Here is a 16,966-nt window from a genome sequence, read left to right on the forward strand (position 1 = left end):
GGTAAAACAAAATGTGTTACAGTAGGATCTAGGCTGCAGTCTTAACAATGGAAAGATTAAAATGTCTGCATAATTCAAACAGCAATTCAATTCTAAAATTTGGAAAATTTATAGACACACCTTGGAATAAAGGTTAACTATCCCAAAAGTGTACACACACTATGATACACAGAGAGCACATACAGAGTAAGTACAGAACCTAACCCTCAGAGAATGAGCGAATTATGCAAGTTACATATCCATTTACAAAATTCAATTCAATTTTATTCCATCACATACAAATAGTATATTGTAGATGAAAAACCATATAAGACAAAGTTCAATAAAGTGAATTGGGCCGGCAAAGATCAGTAAAATGATTTGAGGTATTTATAAAAATCTGATATTCCTTATCCTCAGATTATTGAGTTAATATTCACCTCCCTTAATAGGATTTCAGACCAAAATACAACTTTAGCTTGTATACAGTGCATAAAATATAAACTTAGAAGCAAATTTCTAGCAAGCCACTATAACACTAACAAAATACAGTCCCTTAGAATCTTATCAAGTGATGTTCTGATGCATTGTTCTCTATGAGAGCCACTATATATTAAACATATCTAAGGCCTGCTCCACACTGAAATCTCCCTGCACAGAGAAGCTTGCAGAATCTAGATCTAAGGCTGTTCTTTAACTTCATGCATTAATTTGTTCTTTGTGTGATTTTCTAAAAACCAAAACAGAGGACTGTACACTTTCCTCACTATGAGTTCATCCACCATCTTAGTTTTAAAAGGCATAACTGAACTTTTATGCAGTGATGGACCATAAAAACATACTACCTTCTCTTTTAAAAACTCATTTTTTGACATTTTGACTGTGGGAAATATTCATTCAAATTACCATTTTTGCACAACCCAAGACTATGAGATACAACTTTAAAAGAAATGGAAGAAAAATGTCAAGATTTTTTCCACATATCTACCTGGTTATGTGAGGGATCAGCAAATCCACAAAGGAAAGCTGTATAAAGAAATGCTTCTAATAGACAAAATGAAATGTAGCACTTTAATTCAGGAGATGTAGACATTTAGTACAACGGCTGATATTCAAGAAGATTTCAGGGACTTTTGAGAGAAATGGGGTTAAATGTTGGTCCCATTTTTTGTCTGAGGGATTTTGACATTCTTGGTTTCCTCCTTCTCTCTCTTCCCTCTGCTACTGCTCCAAGAACAGCAGCTAATTACTGGGATTATGACATCAGAGATGATTAGATGATACTATTTAAGGACAGGAGTTCACCGACAAATAGACAGTATAAGACTGTTCAAGATCACCAGACCACTAGTTGGCATTTAAAAAAAAAACAAAAAAACCCTTGGGACTTTATTGCATATGTATAACTCACTGTATTTTCAATGACACCATCCACACCAGAATTGGTGGAGATCTGGCAGAGCCTTTCAGTAGAAATTCATTCAAAAGGAAAATTATGGTGCAGAGTATTACAACAAAAGACTTGCACTGTAAAGTTAATTCATAGCAAGTGTAGAGAAGAAAGGTTAAATAAGAAAGTTAATCATCTTATACAACCTGAAGTCAGACTTGCCATAATTTTAACTTTCCCCAGTTCAAACTAGGAAGTCTAATAAATTTATTAAAATATTTTGAGTACATGAAACACAGCAAAAATTCAATGTAGTCAGTGGTAAACAAATACAACCTCAACTAAAATCTTGTTATTTTGTGGCAACTGGCATGAAACATACTATCAAAAGTGTAGTTTAAAGATTAATTCAAATTTTCTAAATATTTCAGCATCCTTGCACTAGCCTAGATGTTAGTTAAATTAACTGTCTTATGTACAAATCAGAAACACGACAAAGCAGTAAATTACACTATGGAGTGTATTTGTTATTGTGTAAATCTACATATGTATTGGTACAGCTGTTCTGTAAATGCTTCTGATGAAAATTTTTCTGTAACTCTTGCTCTTCCAGCTGCTCCCATTGTATTCTTTAAGGCAGGGTCTCTCACAAATTTTTCCATGGCCTCAGAAAATTGTGTTGGAAGAGGATCACACAAAAATCCTGTAACATTATTTATAACAGATTCCAAAGGACCACCTGAATTAACTGCTATAACTGGACATCTCATATACATAGCCTCCAAAGGAACTATGCCAAAGTGTTCATTGCTTGGTGTATAAAGCACACACAGAGAGTTACTAAAAAGAGAGATTTTTTGTTCATCTGAAAAAGACCTCACGAAAGTGACTTGCTCGCTAATATTAAGCTTGGTTGCAATAGTCTTCAGCTCTTCATAATGTTCCACGTTCTCCAACACTCTTTCATCATAACCACCAGCTAAAACTAGATGAACTTCATTCCACTCTTGAGCATCGAGCCTTCCACGAAGATCATGTAATGCTTCCAGAGCTAATGCTAGGTTTTTTTTCCTTTCAAATCTATTGATTGAAAGAAACAAATATTTTTTCCTTTGGGGAATTATACTAGCTATATCTGCAGGAACAATTGTTTCAAAGGTACTGACATTCAACGAAGGGTATAGGACATCTGGTTTAATGTGATTTAAGGATTTAAATGTATTCTTGAAGACATTTGCTGTAAAATTGCTGTTGACAACAATGCAATCTGCCATGCCAGTAGTATACTCTTCCAACCAGTCAAGTGGAGCTCTATAGATGCGTTTAAGAAAAGATTCTCTCTTGGTCAGAAGCTGATCAGGAAAGTGACAGTAAAACAAAACCTTCTTAGGAGTTCTGGCCAGTCTGAGAATTGGGATACAAGCAGATACCTAGATAAACCAAGAGGTGGGGGTGAGAATAAGAGAAAGTATTGTCTATTTAATCCCACTACACCTATGGATTCAAAACCAAAATTTTAAGGGTGAGGAAAATGTGGGTGTCTGGTCAATTTTAATGAATCTGTGTTTACTATCACTTATGGGCTTCTGCAAGGGGGCCTTCAGATGATGGCGACAAACCATCACTCATGCTTGCCTTGCTCTAGGGAGGGGTCACCCAAAGGGCAGGGTCCTTGCAATCTCTCCTTCGCTCGTTGACCAGCAAAACATTTGGTTGTGCGACTTCCAGCCCCACCTACGCTACCAATAGGCAGAGGCCAGGGCACCGCGTCAGGGCACTGTTCTGACACAGTCCGCACGTGGGTGCGAACCTGTGCTCCTACCGGGGCTGAAGCCTATTCCCAGCTACGGGAGGCCCATCAGCAGCGCCCTCCTAGCTCAGGGTCGATGTTAACCCCTTCCCCTGACGCCCGGGGCTGGGCAGGGCTGCCAGGCCCCAGCCTCGCAGGTGGGGTGTGTGAAGGCCCCGGGCGGGCCAGAGCTGCACCAAGCTGTTACTCCCCTCCGTGCCGGCTCTTCGCAACAGGGCCCCCCCACGGGAGCGCGGCCCCAGGCTCGGAGCAGCAGGGAGTGGGCCCTTGCAGGGCTCTGAGGTGCGGAGACCGCCCGGACGGCAGGGCAGGCTCGTCCGGAGCTGTGACCGCGGGGCGGGCTCGCGAGTACCCCGGGTAACGGGCGCTGCCCCGCCTCGCCCCACCCCACGACGGCCGTTAGTGGCGCGCGGCCCCGCCAGCTCCTCGCGCTTGGCCCAGCACGTGCTGCTGGCCCCGCCCCCGCACCTGGTCGCACACGAACACGTCCATCTCCTCCCCGCTCAGCAGCAGCACGTAGAGCGCCACGTAGGCCATGCGCAGCGCGGCGCAGAGCGCGTGGCCCCGCCCGAAGAGGCTGCGGGGCAGCCAATCCCCCACACTCCGCACCGCCAGGCCGCGCGTCTCCGAGAAGCAGCGCGCGGGGTCGTAGTGCGCGGTCCAGATCTGCACGCGGCAGCCGCGCGCCCGCAGCGCCAGCGCCGCATCCACCACCAGCCGCTCGGCGCCGCCCAGGCCCAGGTCCGGGTGCAGGAACAGCACAGACGGGCCCGAGCCCGAGCCCGGCCCCCCTGCCATGCTGGCGCTGGCACCCTCCGGCTCGCATCAGCCGGAGAGGAGGCGGAGCCCGCTTCTTCTGAGCGAAGAAGTGATCCTGGGACCTGGGCTTGTCCACGTGTCAGTGCGGAGAGCGCATGCACAGCTCCGCCCTTCTTTTTGGCTACCAGCTAGGGACACATCAGCTTAGTTCCCTATAGGTGTCCTGGCGCTGCCTGGTTATCTTAGCTTGTGCGTCCTGTGGTGTCTCCGTTTCAGGCGGGGTTCGGGCACAGGAAGGGGCCAGGACTATGGTGGCTGGAGCCCTGAGCTCGGTTAGTTGCTCCGGAAACTGTCTCCTGAGAGGGGGCTGGAGTCAGGCAGTGTCCTAGTCAACCGTGGGACCTTGGCAGGCCCAGGAGGCGAGCGGTTCTAGGGGCGGGGCAGCTGGACCTGGGATTTCGCTGCAACAGCCGCAGCGAATTTTGGAGACGGCAGAGTTCTGACACCCGCGCGCGCTTCCCTGAACCCAGAGTCGCTACCATGGTGAGAGCGCGAGACCCCGATTCCCCCCCCCCCCCCGTATGCGCTGTAGCTCGCGCTGGTCCCGTCTCACGCGCTGTCTGTTTCTCTCCGCAGCCCGGCCCGAACCCCAGCGGCACCAATGTCGGCGCCTCTAGCCGCTCCCCCAGCAAAGCGGTGGCGCCTCGAGCTGCGGGATCCACCGTCCGGCAAAGGTACCTGCCGCGCCGCCCCCTTCGCGAGCCGGGCGGGGGCGGACACCGAGCTCGGGACTCGGTAAAGTCTGGCTCCGCCGCCCGGCCTCGGCCCGATGGAGACACCGCCCGCCGGTCGCGACAACGCGTGATAGCGCCGCCTCTTGCCCCCCGCCCGCCTCGGGGCTGACACCTGAGCTGGGGGGAACCTCGATGGGCATCGCTGCCCCCGGTGCCAGGCTGGGAGCGGGCAGCTGGGGGGGGGTTGTCAGCTAACTTCTCACCAGGCACTGAACCGAGCCTGGCATCGCCCTATGGCCCTCACCCCAGCTCTGAGCACGGTCACTTCGGGCCAAAGTCTGAGACCAGCACCAGAAACAGGTTGTGTGTGTGTGTGTGTGTGTGGGGGGGGTTTCTTAGTGAGTTCTTGGAAAGGTTGGTGGTTGGAGTGTTCAGCTGATCACGAATGCAGGTCAGGTTCTGATTCCCGTGCCTTTCCCTCGCAGGAAAAATGCTAGCTGTGGGACTAGGAGCGCAGGCCGTACTACGTCAGCAGGCACCGGTGGCATGTGGAGATTCTACACAGAAGACTCCCCTGGACTCAAAGTGTAAGTCCAGAAAGCAGCCAGAGGGTGACAGTGTTATTTTAAGTCTATATACAGTAATCCAGACTCCATGAGTCATTTGTTCTGGTCTGCACATTATGCATGAAAATGTGGAAAAATCACAATTGCTCAGATAGATCAGAAAGAATGCCTTGAGGAGACCTGGTTATAAAAATATAAAAGATCAATCTTGTAGGTAGATGTTTAACACAGTACAATCAAGATGACTATTTGAATTGTTTTTCTCTAAGGTCCCAAACCTGCAGACATGCCCATGCTTTTCTTGTATACCATAAACATTCCCACAGAAATCAAGAGGGGTTACTCACAGTAGTAAAGCACATGCATATGTGGTTGCAGGCTTGGGTCCTAAGACTTTATTATCTACAGTTTTTCTGTTTTTTGTTTTTTTTTTTTTAATGCCAATAAAAACACATTGCAGAAATACCAAAAAACATTACACATCAATAGGTACCGTTTGCAGTTATACACATGGTCAGAAGCAACTCACTGCTAAAGAGGTCATTAACCACAGGTCTTGAATTAAACATAATGAATTGAAGAACATTTTAAGACACACTGGTGTTACAAGGTTAACCTTTTCAGCCTTGGCTCACGCCTATGTCAGAGATTTGTTTTAGTGGCTCAGCCCTGTCTTTCCTTGGCCTTCTGTTGTAGGGATGAAGAAACCCAGATAATCTCAACCAGTCCCTTTGCCCATTACACCATCTCTTCAGCACGCACCTTCTTAGGTGCTGCAGCTGACTGTAAAAGAGAGAGCTTCCTGAGCAAGCAGCAAAAGCAGTCTAACACAAAAAGGCCATTCTGATAGAGCTATTAAAATATCCCATTCACAAACCATCTTCTCCTATACACTTAGACCTATAGATTTCTCACTTCTGCAGGCGCTCCTGACACTCTTCAAGATATCCTCGTCCCTTCCAAAAAAGTGATAAATCCCACCATCAAGGGGCTCTTTCCTTCCACCCTCATCCAGGCTTCGGTGATGGGCAAATACAGTCAAGAAATAGAGAGAAAAAGCCTGTTTCCTTGTCACATGGAAACAGAAGGCAGGGATGGCATGTTGTTTACCAGAGCTGGTTTTTACCAGGTAAAATCGTGGTTTTTTGACACTCAGGGAGAAACTAGTTAGTCCTAGTTTAAGGCATTTTTAAAAACTGTTTCATTGATGCACACCACAGTACACTTTGTTTTAGTTACATATTCAAATTGTGGTTACATGAGGCAATGGATTCAGAGATTAATTTAGAATTGTTCAAATAAAAAGTAAAACTGCAGAGGGCATAATAGTACACCTCTACCCCAATATAACGTGACCCGATATAACACGAATTTGGCTATAACACGGTAAAGCTGGGGGGGGGGGGGCCTGCACACTCTGGTGGATCAAAGCAAGTTCGATATAACACCGTTTCACCTAGAATGCAGTAAGATTTTTTTGGCTCCCGAGGACGGTGTTATATCGAGGTAGAGGTGTATATAATTATAATACTGAAAATTGGAATGTTGTACAGTTTGGTTCAGTATTTTCTCAAGGAAGTTACACGTCAACTAATTTCAGTTTTCATTGTTATGTAATCAAAAGTCAAAAACACTTGATTAGATGAAAATTACGACAATGCAGAGCATAAGCTTTCGTGGGTAAGAACCTCACTTCTTCAGATGCAAGAAGTGAGGTTCTTACCCATGAAAGCTTATGCTCCCAGTACTTCTGTTAGTCTTAAAGGTGCCACAGGGACCCTCTGTTGCTTTTTACAGATTCAGACTAACACGGCTACCCCTCTGATACTTGACAATGCAGAGTTTCAGGTTTGAAGCATTAAGCAATCAGAAGCGTGCATAGTTGCAGACAACTGGTTGAAGTCCACTTGGGCATACTGCATTCTGAAGCAGGAGATCAAGTTTAGTTGTGGACTAGACCAAGCCCGTTCTCCAGATTTGAATGAATGTATTCAATGTTTGAAAAGATTAGTTCTGTGCTTGCTGGATGTTGAAATTGCACTACCAATTCTATTAAGTCAGAGAGAATATCAGCATTCAGATTTTCCCCACCATATTACAGGGGAAACTTTTTCCTTGATAGCAGATGAAAATATTTTGTTTGTTTGTTTGTTTTGATACAAAGCTGCTTCTACTTTAAATGCACGTATATATGGCAGAAAGTGGAGGGTTTTTTTGCTGAGTAATCACTGCCTTGCAATTTCATCTTAAGCTGACAATTCCTTTCTTGCATATTTTGGATGAAGGAGGTTGGCCAACATGTGTACATGAATACTTGCCTCATGAACTCTTTGTGTACTTTTGCTTTATATGGTGGTGCAAGATCTTCATTTATCATTAGGTTCAACCATACTTAGCATGCAACTGCAATTGTTGATGTCCCTTTAAAGTGTGTCAGGTACCACAACAGCTGGTTTCAATTGACTGATCAAGTTCTTTGCTTTTTGGAAAACTCTTTGATTATCAGTTATACTGACCACTGTCTTCAAGTTCTTCCTCAAGACTGCTCGCAATCCTGGGATAATGTGGCCGGTTTTTAATATAGGTTTCCATGCATGTTATTTGACTGTTCCATCGTATGTCACCACGGATTTTGGGTTTTACAGATCCTTGGTATTCTTTTAACCAGGCTGATGGTGATTACGAAAACACTTTTGTAAATCTACAATGTTTCATCAAAGCACTTGGTATAAGGTCTTGTCCAAGTAGATTTAGCCAATGTGATGCACATTAATATGTAACCAGATGTTAGAGGGCTTATTCCTTCACTCGCTCACTTCCCTGGTCCTTTTTGCATGAACAGAGAGCAACAATACCCAAAGTCCAAAGGTGCAAACAATTAAATGTTTATTGGGGTGAACTTCCAGCAAGCGTGATTCCAGTTTCCTTCCTCAGTGTCCCCCTTACCAGCTATGATACCACGGAGCCTTGCCTGTGTCCCTGTTCCCATTTCCCCACCCCCCCCTTTTACTTTCTGATTGACTGCAGACTATATAGTAAAACTTGAGTTCTGCTTAGCAATACCCTAACCAATCATTTTACTGAAATTTAACTAACCAATCCTAACGTATTGTAACATGATTATTTAACCAATTATATCCCACCACCTTAATTGGTTTACACCCAACAAAATTAATTATACAGCAGACTGAAACAATCACAGAACCAAACAAACAATAGGGAAGTGGAGACTACAGTGATAGAATAATACAGAAATGAGGATTTTACACCCCAGCTGTTGATAAGTGAATTATTGCCAGGCAGGATGCTATCAAACTAAGTTTTCTTTAAATCTTTTAGGCTCTTCCCTTTCTCTGGAAGTAATAGATCGGATCACCTTTCTAACAGCCCCAGACTGCCTTATTTCAATGTGACTAGTTTGGAATGTGAGAAAGTGACCGTTCACTTCCCAGCTTATGGTTGCCTCTGCTGCTTAGCCAAAGGCCTTACCTAGCCTAAGAACAGGGCCTCAGACTGTCACAGTAAGAGAAGGCCCTGACACAGACAGTGATTTTGATTCTTTCTTTTATACCTCTATAACTAGCTTAGTGATAAGAATACACCTAAATTCTTAAAGTATAGGCCTTTTTAGACAGGCCTGAATAGCTATATCCAAACACCAAACTGTCGTCATCTTGTTCTATATCACTTCTTATACTTGGCGCCTTTTTCTCATCTTGCATTAGTGTAACTGTTTTTCCATGTAAACTTCCACCCCCATGCCATCAGTGTCTAACAGTTCACCTGCTACCTGCTTTTTTGATTGGGTGCTTTGTAGCCTAACCGTAGGCAGCTGATCATTTTTTGAAAAGTTTGATGCTCAATAACTAGGGCCCTACCAAATTCACAGTCCAGTTTGGTCAATTTCATGGTGATTAGATTTTTAAAATTGTGAAACTTCAGATTTAAATAGTTGAAATCATGAAATTCATGGTGTTGTAATTGGAAGAGGAGTTGTGGGAGGGTCGAAAGATTATTGTGTGTGTGTGGGGGGGGGGGTGGTTTGCAGTTCTGCTATCCTTCCGTCTGTGCTCCTACTGGTGGCGCCTTCAGAGCTGGGCAGCTGGAGAATAGCAGTGGCTGGCTGGGAGCCCAGCTCTGAAGACGGAGCTGCCACCAGCAGCAGCACAAAAGTAAGGATGGCATGGTATGGTATTGCCATCCTTATGGCTGTGCTGTTGCTGGCGGCGGCTCTGCCTTCAAACCTGGGCTCCCGGCCAACAGCCGCCCGTCTCCAGCTGTCCAGCTCTGAAGGCAGCGTAGAAATAAGGGTGGCAGTACTGTGACCCCCCCCCAATAATCTTGTGAACCTCCACAACCGCAACTCCCTTTTGGGTCAGGACCCCTAATTTGAGAAATGCTGGTCTCCCCCTGTGAAATCTGGTTTTGTGTGTGCTTTTATGCTATATTATACAGATTTCACAGGGAAGACCAGATTTCCCAGGTCCGTGACGCATTTTTCATAGCTATGAATTTGGTAGGGCCCTATCAATAACAGAAAAGGGACTATTACAGACATAAAAAAATTTCTGTAATTTTCAAGTCTATCTTATGTTTCAGTTCTGGAAACATGCATTTGTGGTTGAAAAGCAATGATCATTCCTCCTTGTAGTCTTTGGCTGACTTGGATCTGGCTTTCTTCTGATGGAATTTGGCAGTGCAGTTTTAACAGGACCTTCGTACTGAGTCTGATTCTAATACTCGCATACAGTTAGCCAGAGTCAGTGGTTCTGGTGTTTTTGTTCTTTCCACTGCATGTTGCAAAATGTTTCCTCATACGGTCTGTCTTCCCACTCACTTTTTCTTCCAATTTCTGCGTCAAAGACTCTCTTTGCCATCTTCATGAACTTTCTCAAAATAACCATGAATTGTGTCAGGTGATCTTTCACCTTTGCTCATGTTGAAATATTTTGACTTGAGTCTCTATACTCAGAGTTCAGTTACAGCAGTTGCACTTGAGCCAGATAGAGACAGAGTACTGGCCTGGACAGTTAGTTTGGCAGTTTACCTCAAACAAACTGAAACTTCTGAATCTGGGAATTCTCCTTCTTTGCTAAACAAATATCTCATCTTGATTTCTAAACAAAGGGGAAATTCCCAGATTAAGAAGTTTTTGTTTCAAACAATAGCCTACAGCTTTTGATTAAATTAAACAGATGGCATTACTGCAAAACTATTATCAAATTGCTAAATATTTTCCAGTAATATTCATTAGTATATTCTAATATCTTTTCCCTCAGTTTCTTGGTTTAAGCTGGTATTTACCAGCACTGTGTCCTAAACTAGTTTTTCCCAGGAAATTGCCAACCCTGATAGAAGGGATTTTGTTCCAGCCTCATCAAAATGATTAAAGCCCTTATCCAGAAGGAAAAATTATTATTCTTTTCTCTATGCACGTTTCTGACCTCCACAGACAATTTTAGTAAAGATATGAACTCTGATGTCTGAGCGAGGAATTTTTCAGCATGTGGTAGTGAAAGTATTTAGATCTAAGGGAGAATGGTCAAAACAGCCACTACAAAGAAACTCGCTCATGAACCTTTGATGTCTCGCCTTTTTAAGTATTAGTGGTCACCACTCAATAACATAAGCCCTTCTCCAGTATACACAGATCAGTGCTGTCCCCTTCTCTGCCTCATAGTTATGACCTACATCATCAAAATTTCATCAACTCCTGCCCCGCGTTCTCTGCTAGTCACTAGTTCAGCAGACAAACTCCAAGGCCCTGTTTCTGAAGGGCTTCTCCCTTTCACTCTGGTTGAAGTACCCTTATTATTTTGGGACTGCACTGGCACCGCAGCACCCGGGTGCAGTTCTTCAGTGGCTCAGCAGAGGTTCCTTTTTAAAAAGCATGTTCCCTGGTGTGTGGACCGTAGTCCAAGTAAATCCCAAGTTTGAATACAAAATAGCTTCTGAACGGTTTCACTAAACGCCTGAAACACCTTTTCTGTGGGTGGTCTCAAATAACATCAACTACTGTTGCGGAACAAACATGAAATATTGAAGCCTTAAACATTTTAGGAAGAGTTCTAAATCACTGTAAACAGCTTAAAAGGAAAGTGCTACTTCAGCCATAAATAGCATAACTAGTTTTTCATTATGATGAAAGAATGTCATTCATGTGAAATGACATATTTGCTCTGTTGGTAGTTCTGCTACTGAAATATATTGCATTGTTTTATTGTCTGCATTTAAATCCAGAATAGTAACAATTAAAAGATAGACAACCAAGTGGATTTTTGTCCTGAGAAAATGATCCTGTTTAATTGGAGAAATAACTAAATGCAAACCTTTTAAAGCAACACAAGAAAAAGAGCTGTTGAAACTGGATTGTGAATGTTACCAAGGAGCAATGGGCTAAAGTTGAAAATGTCTTGGCTATTAAGGGAATGGGGGGAAATGTTTTAATGGGAAGGATAGTCAGAGCAAAATAGTTTGCTTGAGACCTGTTGCCCTCCTTTTGTGGCACTCTGAATCTGATCACTGTGAGAATGTCAAGACTATGTAATAGAAATCTTGAGCAGAATGGTTTGGTTCTGATGAAACTAGATTGGTAGAAAATCCAAGTTGACTTCAAATGTTATTGACTGCAGGGAGCTCTAGATATGAAGTCACTGCTGTGGTTATTTAACGTTGTTACTCTTAAGTAATTCATCCGACTAGTCAGAAAAAATGTTGAGTTTTAATGAGGGTGAAAAGAAGCGTGTGTGTTGATGGGAATAATGGTTGATCTCCTAGGCTCACCTTCCATGGGATTGGAGGAAGAGCAATGGAAAATGTAATGATTTGTCAGTACTGAGTACACCTCTACCCTGATATAATGCAACCCAATATAACACGAATTCGGATATAACGTGGTAAAGCAGTGCTCCGCGGGGGGGGCGGCTGCGCACTCAGGCGGATCAAAGCAAGTTCGATATAACGCGGTTAGATTTTTTTGGCTCCTGAGGACAGCGTTATATTGGGGTAGAGGTGTCGTTTGTTTTGGGGGGTTTTGTAATCAGTTCTGTAAAATCTGTAGACTATAGCAGCAGGCTTTTTGGTCTCTTTGTAGCCAGTAATGATCCTGTGCGTTACCGTCATGGCATAATGAAGTCTGTAATTTATGTAGCAGATGTTTACTAATTTTTCTGAAGTACACTTTTTTTCTTTACTGAAGTTTAGTACTTAACAGTGATAATTAGTAAGGTACCAAGTTCTTCCATGAAGACTAATGCACTTGAGAGTCTTTGGTTTTGCATATATTTATGAAGAGACAAGGCTTATATAAGATTTCTGTCACATGCAAATTCATAAAGAGGGAACCCGTAACAAAATTGTCCGCTTTAAGGAGGTCCATTTTGCCTGCCGCTATATGCTAATGTACTTGCACCAAAGTAAGATTAAAAAAATAAAATGCCAGTATAAAAAAACCTAAGTCTTCACACCAAGATGTCTATATGGCAAAGTTCTTTCCCACCAGAGGATTTTAATAATCTTAACTTAAATTTATCTTCATGTTTCACATACATTTACACACAATCCTTTATAAATGACCATGGGTCTGTCTTGTTACACTCTTTTTGGTTATGGTGTTTGTCATAATTCAGTTTAGTCAGTTGTTGAGTGTTTTTTTTTTTTTTTTCATGTACACATTTACCCGTAGGAGTAGCTGTTTTTGATCAGTTTTGTAAATCTTCCTGATTGTGAATTTACATCAAGGCAAAGCAAATGGGCTCTTAAAAAACAAACCAATATTTCATGTGGTATTGATCCTGAGACTATAAGAACAAAACTGCTTTGCAATATTTCCAACTCTTTAAAAAACTTGAGACTAAGCTAGGCTTCCGGACAAGTCTAAAATGAAATAAAAAGTTCCGTTGAGACCAGAGACCATTAGAAATCGGCTTTGGAGAAAATAGTCTCTGGCTCTTCTACATGTATGATGACAATCTGTCCTAACTGAAATATGGTAGATAAATTATAATTGTTCACTGTATAGATCACCTGTTGTACTTTTGGAGAGGATGAGAAATAGGAATGGTCTGAAGAGAATTTGTATTTTAATAAGGGTGAGAATGATTTATTGATTCAAGTGGCAAACCAGATATATTGGTGGGGAGTTCCTCTTAGTTTTTTTTTTATGATTGTGGAAGATTCTAGAGCTTAATTAATTTTATGTATTCATATTTATACTTTTGGGGTCTGGAAGAAGATTGTGAAGATGGGGGTGGGAGGGAATGATGGGTTAGCTAAACATTTCCTATAGAATTACACTGTGGAATTGCAAACTAAAATATATTGCATATTTACACTTAGTTTGATTGCTAAATACATCTACGTATCTATATCTTGTTATATAAAATTCAGGATTCTGCACAAAAAGCCAAATTGGGCTATGCATAGTAGATAGCAATTATGGTTTAAAACATCTCATTTATGAGATGAGGATGTTCAGTAGCCTGTGAATCAGAAAATTGCCTGATGAGTTGAAAAATCTTGAAGACTGTAGCGCGAAAGAGATCAGTTGTTTCAGTTTAATTTTTACATTGTGTTCAAGTAAGATCTGCTTGATCATAAAAACTCTATAGCATGAATCATACTTTTGGAAATCTGTCATGGTGCTTCCTGTAATAAAGGGAAATCAAGTACAGTGTTGTGTTATGCATAGGGCTGTCAATTAATCACAGTGAACTCAGGCATTTAACTCAAAAATTAACTGCAATTAAAAAAAATTGCTATTAATCGCACTGTTAAAATAATAGAATACCAATTGAAATGTATTAAATATTTTTTGATGTTTTTTCTACATTTTCAAATATATTCTATTACAACACAGAATACAAAGTGTACAGTGCTCACTTTATATTATTTTTTTATTACGAATATTTGCACTGTAAAAATGATAAACAAAAGAAATAGTATTTTTCAGTTCACCTCAGACAAGTACTGTAGTGCAATCTCTATCCTGAAAGTGTAACTAACAAATGTAGATTTTTTTGTTTGTTTTTGTTTTTGAGTGCAGTTATGGAACAAACAATGTAAAACTTTAGTGCCTACAAGTCCACTCAGTTCTATTTCTTGTTCAGCTAATTGCCAAGACAAACAAGTTTTCCATTTACGGGAGGTGCTGCTGACTGCTTCTTATATACAATGTCACCTGAAAGCGAGAACAGGCATTTGGATGGCACTTCTGTATCTGGCGTTACAAGGAATTTACATGCCAGATGTAAAAGTGTTATTAAAGCTAATTTTTTTTAAAAATTATATAATACATAGGTTTGGAAGAGTGTTTGTACATCTGGGTATAGTGCTTAGATTATCCACAAATACAAAGTTTGTTTTTAAAAGTCATATGATACATAGAGTACATAATCCGCAATAGCCCAAATTTAGGTGAATAGATTTAACAATACAGTTTAGATATCGGAATCCGAATACTCGTATACATCATTCATGAAAAGTTGTACAGAGATTTGGTTGTGGAAAGCAAAATATATCAATGAGTGGAGATTGTCCCTAAGTAATTGAGAATTAGGTGAATTGAAATCTACTATTTCTTTTGTTTTTTACAGTGCAAATATTTGTAATAATAAATATAAAGTGAGCACTATACACTTTGTATTGTTGTAATGGAAATCAATATATTTGAAAATGTAGAAAACATTCAAAGATATTTAAATGGTATTCTATTGTTTAACAGTGCAATTAATCATGCAATTAATTGCAATTAATTTTTTTAATCACTTAGCCCTAGTTATGAGATGCACAGTAAGAAAATGGTGTTTTTATTGTGTAATGGAACACTTACGTTAACCTACTTGGACTAGTCACTGCATAGATCAGCCAGTTTAACACAGTCTAAAATTGAAACTATGAGAAGATTTCAAAAAAAAAATACTCTAATTATAATTTCTTAAAAATAGAATTAGTGAGCATGAAAGATTCCAACACGAAGTTCAGATTGGGATCTTTAGATAAAGATCTGATAATGGACAGAATTTCCACGTGTGATTTTCCCCCCTCCCGCCCATGTCACTTGCAGTAAATTTAATCAAACTGAAACTGGTGTAACTGTAAAAAGCTTACTTGAAAAATGATTATATCTGTTGCCTCGCTGCATTTTAAATCCTGTTCATCTCTTAAAAACTAGAGAGTTGGCTGTAAATTACTTCCCAAGCTAAAATATTCTGATTTTGAACCTAAGTTTGACAAGCTGCTAAGGGACTCTGTTGTTTCTTATGCTCTGTGTACAAGTATGCTCAGGTCACTAACTCAGTAGCAGACCCACCAGAATGTGAGGCGGAAACTTGAATTGAAAAATGTGGAGAGAAAGTTTACAATCAGAGTATTAAGATCCTGTTTTCAACAAGTGATTAGCAGTGAGTGACTAAATACTCCCTGTAAGCGTTATAGTACAAATGGAAGCATCCATATCCTTCCAGCAATTCAAAACTGAGGTATTAAAAATTAAATCTTAGATTTCCAATTTAATGTGGCAGATACCAATTCTGAGAATGGTTCTTTCTGTTAATCTGAAAGGGTTAACTTGTACTACTAAAAGCTGCATTCCAGTAATGTTTGTATTAAAGCTTTTGCAATAGATGACAAAATAATCCCATCACTAATTGGGATTGTGGGGTGGGAGCAGGAAGGAGTTTTGGTATTAAGTCTGTGTATTTGAGTCATTTATTTGGCTGGTTCTACCTAACCTTCAGAACAAGATGTCTTTATGCATTGCTGAGATTAACTGACTTTTTTTTTCTTTATTTCTAGTGGTCCTGTTCCAGTTTTGGTTATGAGTCTCCTCTTTATTGCTTCTGTATTTATGTTGCATATCTGGGGCAAGTACACTCGTTCATAGACTCAACTGCATCCATATGTCTGCCAATTTAAAACATACATCTTGGACCAAAAGTATGGAGGATTTTGTTTGCTCATGGAGAGAGAATATTTGGAAAGCTTCCTGTTTGGCTATTGAGGAGTCCCTTGTCACTTTTATTTGGCATTGGTGTTGAATGAACTGTTAAATTTTTCTGTTTGTGCTGGTTTTGAAGCATTTCTATCACAGGTCATTGTGTGTTTGCCTGTAGACTTACAAATTACAGGTCTTGCAATAAAATTTGTATACGTAAATTGAAGCAATGTATGCTCTATTCCTCTTCCCTCCCCCCCTCCAACACGGCACTGTCATGAAGTATTATAAAAAGCTCTCTGAATGGTTTTGAATAAACAGTGATATAACAATAGTTCAGAATGGAATTTTACATACTGTACAATATAGGCAAAAAATAAAATCTTGCATCAGAGAATTGTTTTGGAACAAAATTTGTGAGACATGAAAATATTTGAAATAACATATGTGAATGCACTTGGTCATTAAAACATACTGTGGTGAGTGTGCTGGTAGATTGCGCCACCTCTTTGATATGGCATTCCACAGCAAAGATCATGTAATCAGCCAACTTTGGATCACCGAATAGCCTTTTCCCATTCTTTCCAACCCCACCCCCCCAAGCATATATATCTGTGCTACAATTAGGATTACTCATATTGCATACTGTAAACTCTTGAGTGAGGACTGGTTCACTTATCTGTTTCCCTCAGTATTGGATAGAATGATTTTAGCCCACTTGCTCTTTTTTCACTTCCGTAGCCAGGTGCACTTAACTGTTGCGCAAGAGAGCCTAAATACATGCTTTGTGGTGTC

The 16,966-nt window shown here is 41.2% G+C and overlaps 2 protein-coding genes across 2 annotated transcripts; one reads left to right on the forward strand and one right to left on the reverse strand.

Moving 5' to 3' along the window:
• Positions 1 to 242: 242 nt before the first annotated feature.
• Positions 243 to 4,110, reverse strand: ALG2 (ALG2 alpha-1,3/1,6-mannosyltransferase). Its single transcript, XM_034761403.1, has 2 exons — positions 3,648 to 4,110; positions 243 to 2,799 (listed from the first exon to the last, which is right to left on the reverse strand). The coding sequence occupies exons 1-2, from the start codon at positions 3,975 to 3,977 to the stop codon at positions 1,897 to 1,899; spliced, it is 1,233 nt and encodes a 410-aa protein (XP_034617294.1). The 5' UTR covers positions 3,978 to 4,110; the 3' UTR covers positions 243 to 1,896.
• A 215-nt stretch (positions 4,111 to 4,325) lies between these two features.
• Positions 4,326 to 16,565, forward strand: SEC61B (SEC61 translocon subunit beta). Its single transcript, XM_034761404.1, has 4 exons — positions 4,326 to 4,481; positions 4,575 to 4,672; positions 5,158 to 5,259; positions 16,033 to 16,565. The coding sequence occupies exons 1-4, from the start codon at positions 4,479 to 4,481 to the stop codon at positions 16,118 to 16,120; spliced, it is 291 nt and encodes a 96-aa protein (XP_034617295.1). The 5' UTR covers positions 4,326 to 4,478; the 3' UTR covers positions 16,121 to 16,565.
• Positions 16,566 to 16,966: the final 401 nt, after the last annotated feature.

Source organism: Trachemys scripta, chromosome 2 (assembly GCF_013100865.1).
Source record: "Trachemys scripta elegans isolate TJP31775 chromosome 2, CAS_Tse_1.0, whole genome shotgun sequence".
NCBI lineage: Eukaryota > Metazoa > Chordata > Testudines > Emydidae > Trachemys > Trachemys scripta.

What these genes read in the sequence shown, in the direction of transcription:
- ALG2 (XM_034761403.1), bottom strand. Translation starts at nt 3,977, where the DNA reads ATGGCAGGGGGGCCGGGCTCGGGCTCGGGCCCGTCTGTGCTGTTCCTG. An exon ending in ACGTGTTCGTGTGCGACCAG is followed by an intron (nt 2,800 to 3,647) that starts GTGCGGGGGCGG and finishes TGGTTTATCTAG; the next exon opens with GTATCTGCTTGTATCCCAAT.
- SEC61B (XM_034761404.1), top strand. An exon ending in GGATCCACCGTCCGGCAAAG is followed by an intron (nt 4,673 to 5,157) that starts GTACCTGCCGCG and finishes TTTCCCTCGCAG; the next exon opens with GAAAAATGCTAGCTGTGGGA. An exon ending in GACTCCCCTGGACTCAAAGT is followed by an intron (nt 5,260 to 16,032) that starts GTAAGTCCAGAA and finishes CTTTATTTCTAG; the next exon opens with TGGTCCTGTTCCAGTTTTGG.